Consider the following 12,414-nt stretch of genomic DNA (forward strand, 5'->3'; position numbering starts at 1 on the left):
TGTGCTCTCTTCAGGAGACTTCTTTTCCTCTCTGCAAATCTAAGTAGGACCAGGGGCTGTGGGAGGATTTGCTTATGACCAAAAAGCGTACAGGTTTTCAAAGGTATTTAGGACCTTACCCTTTCAGATTCAGGATCCCACTCAGTAAATATCTATCTGCCTTGCTGGACACCTGAATACTTGCTGGATTAATCCTGTATGGGGCCGAGTCCCCACTACAGCTCACACTGGGCTCATGTAGCAAGAGGACACCATGCAAGTGCTGGACATTAACGGCCGGCGCAAGAATTGAGTTGAGCTCGGTTAGGAGCTGCAGTCACCAGGCCTGCAATGCTTCTGTCAAGCAGCTCATCTCTGCAGTGCTGTTTCCCTCCCCAGCCCAAACTGTGGGCAGTAGGAGATGGGACAGCCTTAATAAATTGCCATGGTAACTTCTGACAAAATCATCTGTTGTTTCAGTGCGCTTGAAACCTCAAAGAGAAAATCCCAGTGTTGTTTACTGGGCAAACACAGCGCCGGGGTAGCAAGCCACACGAATGCTGGAGGTTAGCCAAGAACCATCAGGGAGCATCTAACAGCTCCTTCTGCCTTTCATGCTCCTGTCAAATCCTTTCAAGCAGCATCTCACCCCTTTAATTCATGCGTTCGGATGATAGACACTAATGGCGCTGCAATCTCTGCTAACACCTTCTCGGGATCCAGCAGTGATTTGCTCAGGAAAGTGATCTGCATACCCATGCAGTTCGCAGCTTGTGGGCAGGCGGAAGTGCACTCGTCCCCCTGCCTTTTCGTCTACGCTGGGACCACCAGAGATTTTCATCCTGGAACTGAATGGGCTGCTGGCTCAGCCCTGCTAAAATCAGTAGGGCGGCACAAGCGGAGACCTTACCGTGGGTCTCTAGGCAGGCTTCGTGCTCACGGAGTGCCCTCCCTCCAGCTACCGCTCAATTCAAGTTCAGTGGGCAGGGCTGGATGTGTCCATTTTGGAGAGGGAGGAATTACGGCACTGAATTGGAGGCTCGGTGCTTCACTCACGACACCGAAGGCCCAATTTTCAGAGTGTCTGCACCTCCCACCAACTCCATGTGAAATTGTGGGTACTCTGCTTCTTAAAACTCCTGCTTGGCTGCTCCAGGATGGGCACCCAGAAATCTTCAAGTCCACAGCAATCTTCAAGCTTTTTCTTTTTCTTTTTTTCCCCCCCTTCAAATGTGGGGCTAAGTAACTGTCTCAAGGCCACAAAACACATCAGTGGCAAAGTCTGATCCTGCTAGCTTGTCCAGTTCATCCCTGGTGATTCAGGTGGGGCAAATTTAAGAAGAGATTCAAGAGCCAAAACTTTGGAGAATACACTCCAGCCTGGGGCCACTCCCATGAGAGCCTGAGCAGTTAAGGTCCGTGATACTGCCTGTTAAATGTAACGTTGTTCGCCATCAATTCACCCCCACACCTGTTCAGCAGCATTAAGGACAACCTGTGGAGGTGGAGTAGGGGGCAGGGCAGGAGGATTTTAGGGGTCATTGCATAGGAAGCTATACAAGAGGCACCCCTGGGACCACCCGATGGGCAGAAGGTGAAGCTCGTACCGCTCCAGATTCTCAGTTTCACACTGAAGATCAGGTGTTGCAGCTATGGGAAATGCATGCAAATCATGCACACGATTTGAATTTAAATGCCAGGCTAGGGGATGGTGGTGGAGAGGAACTAGTATAGTAACATGCAAATAACCTTTGGGGACGGTAGGAGGGGGTTGCAGGCATTTTCCCATCATGGTACAGTGCAGTCCCTGCTGTCAGGCCCGGGGGGAGGAGGGCAGCGTACCTTACAACATAGGTGAAGCCTCAAGTCCCAGGACGTGGTTAATTCCTTCCTCTCCACATCTGCAGATTGGGTTGCGTAGGAGGCCCAAACCCTAGCCGCAGACCTGATCTGCCAGCCTCGCAGGTCAATAAATAGGAACAATGGGAGTGATTAAATAGAGAGCCAACGTAATTTAACTGCATTGTGGTGCACTGGCCAAGAGCGCATTTAACCTGGGGACTGGACTTCTGTGCTGAGCAGGCACCAGGTCTGGTCTCAGTGAGACTCCCAAAGCTAAAAGCATGATGCACAGCCACCCCCATGATGCACAAGACAGTGCTCCAGCCTGTCTAGGTTACACAGAGTCTTGAACTGGGAACAGATCAGTTCTGCCACCACCAATTCCCTCAGAGAGCCCTCAATTAAGAGCACCCCGTTATTAGTACCAGAAATGTGAGGGATTGATTGAGTGACTGGCTTCTGTGTTTCTGAAGGTGCAGTTATTTGCTCCTGTAGCTTAAGGCCCTTCAATTCCTGACTGCAGCATGCTGGTAAAGCCCATGCACCACAACAGAGATCCAGACCTCTTGGGTTTGGCGCTGTATAACTATATAGCCAGACAGGCCCTGGCCTCAAATAGCATCTCAATAGAACAGACAGAAACCAGATTAGAGGGGAACAAAGGCACAGAGAGGAAATGTTTTGCCTAACATCCCACAGCACTCACGGGCACCCAGGGGCTACTAGATGATGATACCGCTCCACAACTTGCAGGCTTAAAAAAAAAAAAGACCTTCAAAACACAGCTACCTACATCCTGGCTTCCTTCAGGGTGAAGCAGCAGTCCTCCCTGTGCACAGCCCGGGCCCATCACTTCACTCAAAGAACAAATTCGACCAGGCCTCACCCCCACTTAACACGCGCCCAAACAAAACCCCATGCAAATACGACCTGCGGATCATTTCCACGGCTGAGACACCGGAGCTGGGCATGGCGCTGGCGAAAGGGCACTGCTGGGGCAGCTGAGATGGCAGGCTTCACGTCTGTGCTCCTGTTTGTTCTTTGTGTTGTGCCGATTCCTAGAAATACCAGCCACAGACTGTGCGCAGGGGGCCGGGGCTGTACACACAGAACAAAAAATGACCCGCTTCTGAGCAAGTGTCTTTAGGCAAGCTGAAAATGAAATGAAGGCTGCCCGCTTGGCGCGGTAGTCTGTCTTTAAAGCGGGCAGTTCTGCATTTCCCTCAGTTTGGGGTTTTCCCCCCCTATTTGGGGGAAAGGGGTAGGGATCACTTCTATACAGCATGGTGGTTTGGGACGAGGGCTGGCACGTCCATTCTGTATTACGCAGATATCCAGAAGGACCCAACAAACTCACAATCTCCCTGGTCTCTAAAGCTCTTTGGTGCTGTGATGACTTTGCTGTTGCCAAACACCGGCCATTAGACCCTTGTTTCAGCACCTGCTAGATCAGGGGTTGGCAAAGTTTTTGGGTAGAGTGCCAAAAACACGGCAACTTTGACTTGTAAAATGTTGGTGTGCCAGGGGCAGACGGTAGGGGAGTAATGAGGGGCCTGATCCTTGTTGTGGCAGTGCAGCCCCGGCCCCCTCCCCGCCACCTACCCCAAGGTGCACATGCCAGGCAAAAAGCCTTTGTGTGCCACGCTCTGGCACCCGTGCTGGGGGGTTGCCTACCTCTGTGCTAGATGCTACCTTTCCTTTCAGTCTCCTTCAGAGGAAGCTGAAATCATTCAGCACTTCCCAAGCTGTTCTTATTTAATGAGTGGCCTGAGCAGCAAGAAGCTCCAGTCATGGACTTAGGACTGCACTGAAGAACCTGCGGTCTAATAAAAGCTTGTAGAGGATGCTGCCTTTCCCTAAATTAAAAGTCCAGCTGGAAGTGAAAAAAATATCCCCCGTGTCTTAAAAAACTGGGGTGGCACGTATACTGCTGGACATCAGAGCCGTGCTGCTGGATTGCCACGGCTGCAGTCTCCCCAGGCCCTCAGGACCCCAGGTAAGGCTGCTGGGGCCAACCCAGGTGGTGGTCCCAGCCTCCCTAACCCCAGCTGGGACAACGTGCCATGCACCAGAGCGCACGTGCATGGGTGTTTCCCACGGATAAGTAGCAGTATCACACAGTGCCGCTGCTGTTTGTCCCCAAGGAAATGCACGCTCCCGCTTATGGGGACTTGCGTTTGTAGGGACAGCAAAACTGATTCTACACACCACAATGCCTAAAGAATTGGCAATACTTATATAAATATCCTCCTTGTTCTTAAGTGTTGCTGACAACAAGCTACACAACACAGATTACAGGCAGTTGCAATGTCACAGCAAGTCTTCAAGGCATCCAGGGACTGGCTTTGACCTTGCTTCCTCTATTGAGACAACCCTCATTCATGTATTCTTAGTTTGTTCAGCAGAAGCATCTACATCCCTCCTCCAAGATCTCAAGCACTGTACTGGGCGCTGCAGGCACAAAGGGAGAGAAATCCCCTGCCCCGATGCTCTTATTACAGCCTGAGAGTACAAGATGCACAAAGGGCGCGAGAGAGAAATGGAGGTACAGGGAGATGAAGTGACTGCTCCAAGGTTGCAGGAAGGTAAGCCACAGCTCTGTCCGCCCCTCAAGTGCTCTACCCACTAGACCACGCGGCCTCCCATGAAACGATGGAGTCGAGGATCTTCAGGGCACTGGCAGATGGAGCAGCCCACTAACAAAGACAAGCGTCACCATCATTGCCGCACCTACACGTCTTCACAAGGTGTTTTCTCTTGCAGGCAAGAAGCAGCCCAGCTCGCGCACCAGATTTCGCTGCCCATGACATTGCAACAACCCATGACGGGATGGAAATGTGTTCAGGACGGTGCCTGAAATGCATGTAAATAAGTCAGCGCAAACAGACAAAAACAAGCACCAAGTTGGTGGATCCAAGGCAGGAACCTGCTGCAGCCGCTCGCCCGCGGACTGGTGTTCAGGCAGCAGCGCCATGAGGGAGGCCGGGTTGTGTTTCAGTGCCTTGCTGATCGCAACCAGCTTGAAAACGCTCACCGCTTCCGACTTCCATCTAGCAGGCGATTACGTGCTCGGGGGGCTCTTCTCGCTGCATGCTGAAATGGTGGGCAAATCCCCCTTCATCCGCGCAGAGGTGCCAAGATGTCAGACGTAAGTAGCATCCGGCAAGACTTTATTCTCAGACCAAGGCACAGGACAGGTGTTGCGGTAGATGCTCAGGGCTGGGACTCACTTGATCCGGGCTCGGTTTGCGAGCCAGAAGTTAAGCTGACATTATCAAGCCAGATGCTTGTCACCTTGTAGGAAACGGTAGCCATGCATTGCACATCTCCCTGTTGGCCTTCTAAAAGACTCCTGGTAAGCACCCAAGTTGAAGCAACCAAAGTTTGAAGGCCATGGAGAAGTTTAATCTCTTAAAAATTTCTCATACAACAGCAATGCTCCCCCTCCTGCCCCTTGTCTATTTAAACTGTAAACTCTTCAGTGAGCAACAGATCCTGCCCTATGCATATGTACAGCACCTGGCACAAACAGCGGCAGGAGGAGGAGACTTGGAAGACCAAGCTTTAACTCCTTTCTCTGCCACATACTCCCTATGAGACCTTGGGCAAATCACTTCAGCTCAGTGTTTCATTTTTTCCCATTCTGTAAAGCAGCGGTACTAATAGCTATACCCTGCCACGGAGACATACGGTGAGGATAAGTACATTCAAGTTTCAGGGGCTCTGAACTGTGCCCAAGATTCATTGATAAATAGCAAATATCCTGGTTTGGATACCCTAATACAAAGAGCCATGGCGTGATGCAGGATTTGTAGAAATCAGACAACTGTCTTGAATCCAGGATGGTAGTCTATGCAGCTGTGGACATACACTTTATATGGTGTCCAATTCAGAGGAAAAGCCATAGTTTTTGCTGCAGACAGAGCTGGGTGACATTTTTCTAAATATAAAACCAGGCTTTGGTAAACAGCTTCACAGTGTTGTGGGGATTTCTTGTCTAAGCTGCCCCATAAAAATTCAGGGGAAAGCACCAGGACGTTTCATTGAAAAAATGTCCAAAGAAAGAATATCTCGGTTGGAAACAAAGTCTCGTTTTGAAGTTTACGTCAAGGCCATTAACAAACGTCAGGCGTCTGAAAGTGGAACAGACCCTGTTGCTCAACTTAAAACAACAAGAATAAGACTAGTAATTCTTGCTTTTCAGTGTGCTGCGGTTTCAGGCTGCTCGATTGGCTCGCTCAATTTGAGACACCTTCAGCAAGGGGCAGGGTGATGGGAATCACTTATTTACACAGGTCTCTGCATCTTATGGCAGAATTTGGGGCCCAGCCTTGAGGCTGCTGGGGGCTCGTTCCAGGGGCTTGTTTCTTTTAGACTGCTATATCACATAGCGCTAAATGAGGGTAGGGTTTGGAGGATGGGGTCTGTCCCCCTTTGCAACTTGCAGCCCACGATTTTATGCTTCTCCTAGGTTTAACCTGAAGATTGTAGGCTACAGCTTCCTCCAGGCCATGAGATTTGCAGTGGAGGAGATCAACAACAGCAGCACCCTGCTGCCCGGGATCTCCCTGGGCTACGAGATGGTCGATGTCTGTTATCACACCAACATCGTGCACCCCCTCCTGTATTTCCTCGCCAACAACCACTCCAAGGTGCAGCTGCAGGAGAGCTACGCACGCTACCAACCCCGGGTCCTGGCTGTTGTTGGCCCTGACTCCTCTCCAGGAGCCGTCACCATGGCCAGCGTCCTGAGTTTCTTCCTCATCCCTCAGGCAAGTTGGGGCCCGTGTTATTGCTGGGCAAACCCCTCTGAGATTCCCATCGCTGTAGGTTTCAGGATCAGAGCCACTGTGCTTTGATTTGAAGAGCGTCAGCTCCCTTATCTCGGCAAACTTCAGCTTTCATCAGCAACAGGGTGAGACAGTTGCCCTGTGCTTGCTTTAGGACTCTCTAGTCATCTCAGACATCGGCCAGGCCAGATGTTGGAGGCCCTGCTGCTGGATTCCTCAGCGGGACCTTTCAGGATGGTCCAGGGCTCGGGCGTAACAGCGCTTTATTGAGTGTGCCCGTCTCCTCTGCGTGGTCCAGTTATTACCATCACCTGATTTCACAGATCAGTAGTTCTCCACCTTGTGAAACCCGCCCTTCGGAAAATGCCGGCTCTTAGTTTTCACTCGGCTTTTGGCCGCAAAAAAAATAACAAAGCAGCTCCGATGCTGCAACCCACTTGGGAAGAACAGCAGGGCAGGAGTTTTTTAAAACTCCGGATCCCTGTTGGAAATCTCTGGGTGCATCTTGGGAACCAGGTTTGCACGTCCGACAGCGCTAATATTGTGCAGCGCTGGGGCACCCTGGTTGACAACCACGAGGCAATGCAGAATTTGGTTTGCCCGTTCTCTTCATCTAACAGCTTCTCTCCCTTGCTCCCAGATCACCTACACTGCAACCACCGAATCCCTGAGGAACCCCAAACGCTTCCCTGTTGCCTTCCGCACCATCCCCAGCACCGAGCAGATGATCAAGGCCATGCTGCTCCTGCTGAAGCATTTTCACTGGAACTGGGTCATCGTGCTGTTCGGCGACGATGATTATGGGCAGGAGAATCTGAAGCTCTTGCGGTTCTGGGCTACGGGGGTCTGTATAGCGTTTCAGGAGAGCATCCCGGTGCCCCGTGGCAGCCAGAAGCTGTCACCAGAGGAGCAAGCGAAGGTCCAGGACATTATTAACATGCTCCACCAGAGCACTGCCAAGGTGGTCCTTGTTCTGACCTTGGACTGGACGCTCCCGTTCTTCTTCCAGGAGGCCGTCCGCCAGAACGTTACAGACTTGGTGTGGATTGGCACTGAAGCCTGGGCCACCGATCCCAGTTTGCACAGCATCACCAACATCAGTAGGTTGGGCACCTTCTTGGGGGTGGCAGTCAGAGAGGTCCCCATCCCCGGTTTCAATACCTTCAGGGTCAAGGCTCCTTCCAACCAGACTGGAGGAGCTGGAACATGGGCAAGTGACCAAGGAACATGCAACCAAGTATGTGACCAGTGCTTCTTGGTGGCCAAGCAAAGAGAGAAGGAGCTGAGCGGCTCTGGGGAGCGCATAGACTTCAACGTCTACTCCGCCGTCTACGTCATTGCTCACGCTTTGCACCGGCTGCTGCGCTGCGGCTCCACGGGATGTCACAAGCGGACGGTGTACCCCTGGCAGGTGGGTGTTGTGTTGAGGGCCTTGCTTTAATGACGAGCTGGTTCAAGGGACTGGGAGAGGACTGTAGAGGGTTTAACCTACAGGTCTAATCCAGCCCAAGTGGCTGGAAACCATCTCCAGTGGCAACTTGGTGGTCTGTATGAGAGAAATCAAAGGACCTGCTCCCAGGGCCTCACACGTGGCCGTTCTAGAAATACAGTCTCCTTGTGTAGCAGGGGCAGATGCAGGATGGCTCCATGTTAGGTTAAATAAGCCAGCGCAAGTCCTCAAGGACACTAGAAACACGCTTTCAGCTGCTCTTTGAGCTCCAGCACGCAGCAGTGCTGCGCATGCACTGATCGACCTTGTCTGCCGTCTCCACTCGCAGTTGCTGCCGGAGGTGCGCCGGGTGGATTTCTCTCTGCTCAACAACAAGATCCGGTTCGATGAGAACGGTGATCCTCCAAACAGCTTTGCGATCGTGCAGTGGCGGTGGGACCAAGACAACCACCTGTTCAAGAAGATCGCTTACTACAGCACCATGCACCAGAAGCTGCTGTTCGGCACGGACAACATCTCTTGGCATACTCCAGGCAACACGGCAAGTGCCCTCCACCCGATTCTCACATCACGCGGGCTGGCTGTGCCCAGCTGATGAACGCCCACTCCAGCATGTCAATTCTGGCATGTGTGCCAGTCCGGGGACATGCGACAGAAGCAGGCCCAGGCTGCTGCTTGTGTAGGCAAAGGAGGCTTGCATGTTTGCCCCTTTGCTTTAAAATTCAAAATTGTCTCCGTCAGAAGAACCATTCGTCCCATGGTTTCTCTGATGCAGCAGTGACACCCAGTGGCTGGTCAGCTTATATCCAGGTCCCTGTGATGCCTTTTGGGCTATTCCGGGCCACCCTTTCCATTTAAAGGCGATGCAGCGTTCTTGAGCTCCATGTCTGGGCGCGCCGGCAATTGGAAAATACCAATTTATTGATCACTAGAGCTTTTAGCCCAAGCCATCGCACTTTGTGTCCTCTTTCAAGGCAGCACATGACCTGGTTGGCTTTATCGCGGCTGTGTATCCTTTCCTTTTCATGTTGTGACCAAGTGAACATGCGTAATGATAACTGTCATGAAGTCATTTCAGGCTCTCTCAGCTGAACTGTACATTGTTATAGGCTCTTCCTCAAATTTCTTTACATCCAGGTGCCTGTATCCATCTGTTCCTACCAGTGCATCCCCGGGCAACGGAAAAAGCCCATTGGCCTCCATCCCTGCTGTTTTGAGTGTGTTGACTGTGAAGCAGGGACTTACTTCAACAACAGCGGTAAGCAAAATGCGGTTTCCAAGCCTCCATTGCATGTTGTTTTCATGCCATCCTACAGTGTTGGTACCCAGCAGAGGACGGAGCCCAGAACTAGAGTTTCTTGGCCATGGGAAAAGGTAGTAGGCAGTGAAACCTCTGCCTTATGTCATGCATGAGATCAGACCTAATGGTCTCTTCTGGCTTTGCAATAAGTCTTTGAAGGCAGCACTGGATAAGGAGTTGGACGAATTGGGTTCGGTTCTGGGCTCCACCCCACACGTCCTGCATGATTTTAGCCAAGTGTCTTAGGGCCGCTCTGCTGCTTGGTCCCATCTCTGCGAAGTGAGGATAACAGTCTTGTTCATTTAGATTGCAGACGCTGGGACGGGGAAGGTGGTTGTGCAGTCCCCAGCATGAGAGGATGTCAACTTTGGCAAGGCCGCTATAGGAGCGATAAGATAACCCCAAGGCCAGGCTGATTCTCGTCATTCCAGATGCTTTGTAATTAGTGAAGGGCAGGAGCAGTGGCAAGTCCTGACTTCTAACACACGTTCCTCGCGTAACCACAGGCAAGCCCGCCATAGTTTCCCTCCTTATCAAAATGAACATCCTGGTAGCTTAAACGTGCTCCCATTTGAGGATGTCCCACAATATAGGCATTATGTTTGCCAAGCACCATACATCCTGAAACAGCCCAGACAAAACCATGCAAGGAAACTTGGCCACTGTCGGTGAACAGCCACGCTGATGTGGAGCACAACAGAGAAACCGTACACGGAAGATATTACTGCCAAGTGGAAATGTTAGGGAGATTTTGGGAGGGAAAATCTCATCAGCCCCATGGGAACTCAAGTCTCATTAAAAATCCACACTCGTCCTCTCTTGGATCGCTGAGAACCACGCGGCGTTTTACTTCTCATTTGTTTTAAAACTTGGTCTGAGAACAGCAGTGTCTCCCTAAGAGGAGCCTGAGCATCAGGTCATCTATCTATCGGAAAGCAAATCCCTTATCTCACAAGCAGTCCTGCCCTACTCTTTGGGGCTCAAGGTGCTGCACAGGTTGCACGTAGTCATTTTAGTTACTGCGATATACCTCATCGTTGGGTGTCTTTTGGAGGTCTCCCATTCCAGCCGCAGGCAGGTCAGATCTGACTTAGTTAGTGAGATATTATCATATCAGTCTGAGATGGTATGACTGCCCAAATCCGAAAGCACTCCCACCAGATTTTACTAGGCATATATATAGGAGGGACCACCCTCAATTGACTCACGAAGGTCCGGTTTTGTTTTACAGACCACTACAACTGTCAGCCTTGTCCTGTCACCCACTGGTCCAGTGCCAGAAGTCAAGCGTGCTACCCGAAGGTCGTGACATATCTGGCCTGGCACGATCGCAGAGCTGTGGTGCTCTTGATAGTCTCACTGTTGGGCCTTTTAACCACCCTAGCAACACTGCTCACATTTGCCTTTCATTTGCGTACCCCCATGGTGAAGTCTGCAGGAGGTGGGATGTGCTTGCTCATGTTGGCCTCTCTGGTCATTTGTTTCCTCAACATCCTTGCGTATGTAGGAATCCCAACAGAGTTCAAGTGTGTGTGGCGGCAGACTGTGTCCAGCTTCTGCTTCACTCTGTGCATCTCCTGCATCGTGATCAGGTCCCTCCAGATAGTCTGCATCTTCAAGCTCATGGCAAAGCTGCCCAAAGCCTATAACTACTGGACCAAGTACAAAGGGCCATACGTTTTCATGGCCGTGGTTTTAGCTCTGAAAGCTGTTACTCTGATGATCAACTTTATCATCAGCTCACCAGCTCCTGTCCAGTTGCCCTTAGTGGACAACCCTGCAATATTGGTGCTGGATTGCAAGAAGACTCCTGCGTTTCTCCAAATGTTGGACACTGCCTTAGATATGTCCCTCTCCGTCCTGTGCTTCTGTTTTGCCTACGTTGGCAAAGCGTTTCCCAAGACCTACAATGAAGCCAAGTACATCACACTATGGACAACTTCCTACTTCACCTCTTGGGTGATACTCTTTGTGGCCATAACTGTGTACCCAGGGGTGCTGGTACCCTTCTACAGTGCTCTATTCAATGTAGTCAATTTGCTTGGGATTGTTATAGGTTACTTCGGTCCCAAGTGTTACATCATTTTCTTCCACCCAGAACGCAACACGTCAGCTTACTTCCAAACAGACATCCAGACTTATACCATGAGGCGGAAATAGTCTGATGACTGTAGCTCAAGAGATACAGCCCCCCCATGGAAGAAGTCTCAATTCCAATGTTTTCCTATGTTGGAGTCTCATAAATGTGTGAGTCCTGCAAATTCCCTTCTAATGGGATAACGTTGGTTTTTTTTTTATTTGAAGCCAACAAACAAGGACCCTAATTATGGAGTAAGAAACAGTGGGGTGGATGGAGGACTTTTCACATAAGGACTAAGGGGACCATCCAACATGATTAGCTGGAAGCCACCCGGGGCTGCATGGCGATGATTAACTTGAAGCCATCATTCCAAGAAATTTGACAATCCCATTCCCAAGCTCAAGCCCAGGCAAGCCCATCACTATCCTAATCTCTGGTTCTTTCATTTGCTACTTAAAACACTGACCTTTAATGAGGGGATTAAGACTATTGCCTTCAGGGAACGTAACATCTGCAATGACAATGTCCCATCCTTTAGCTTCAAGGCCCTGCGAGAAACTCCCACCAGACTCCCCCCCGCTGCTCTCATTTTATTGCCAGTAGAGTCAGGAACCGAGTGCTACCCTGCAGGTTGGTTGGAAAATACCTGTTTCCAGCACTGCCAGGATGAAGTGGCTTTGCCTTCATACAGCTAGACTTCTGAGTCCTCCGGGTCCCCACTATAGCTCGATCAGTGGGGCCCAATCCGGTGGATGCCATTATAGCACAATGCAGCTGTTAGCAAGGGTGACAAGAAATTAAGCTCCCGAATTTTCCTTAAGAAGCTACTCATTTTGGGTACCTCCATTAGAGGCTTGGAAAGCTTTGTGTTGAAAGCTCCATGCACTTTCAGGTGCTCAGCTCTGCCAGAATAATGTGGGCCCTTAAGAGGTCTCCAAAAACCTGCACCCCAAACTCAGTCACCATCAATGAC

General features: G+C 50.8%; 1 protein-coding gene across 1 annotated transcript; it reads left to right on the forward strand.

Moving 5' to 3' along the window:
• Positions 1–4,336: 4,336 nt before the first annotated feature.
• On the forward strand, positions 4,337–11,673 carry TAS1R2 (taste 1 receptor member 2). Its single transcript, XM_019511573.1, has 7 exons — positions 4,337–4,395; positions 4,667–4,969; positions 6,293–6,593; positions 7,252–8,022; positions 8,390–8,602; positions 9,199–9,319; positions 10,593–11,673. The coding sequence occupies exons 1-7, from the start codon at positions 4,337–4,339 to the stop codon at positions 11,519–11,521; spliced, it is 2,697 nt and encodes an 898-aa protein (XP_019367118.1). The 3' UTR covers positions 11,522–11,673.
• Positions 11,674–12,414: the final 741 nt, after the last annotated feature.

This window comes from Gavialis gangeticus, unplaced genomic scaffold (genome assembly GCF_001723915.1).
Source record: "Gavialis gangeticus isolate Ggan-Ray unplaced genomic scaffold, GavGan_comp1, whole genome shotgun sequence".
Classification (NCBI taxonomy): domain Eukaryota; kingdom Metazoa; phylum Chordata; order Crocodylia; family Gavialidae; genus Gavialis; species Gavialis gangeticus.

What these genes read in the sequence shown, in the direction of transcription:
- TAS1R2 (XM_019511573.1), top strand. Translation starts at nt 4,337, where the DNA reads ATGCACAAAGGGCGCGAGAGAGAAATGGAGGTACAGGGAGATGAAGTG. An exon ending in GTTTCTTCCTCATCCCTCAG is followed by an intron (nt 6,594 to 7,251) that starts GCAAGTTGGGGC and finishes CCTTGCTCCCAG; the next exon opens with ATCACCTACACTGCAACCAC. An exon ending in GGACGGTGTACCCCTGGCAG is followed by an intron (nt 8,023 to 8,389) that starts GTGGGTGTTGTG and finishes CTCCACTCGCAG; the next exon opens with TTGCTGCCGGAGGTGCGCCG.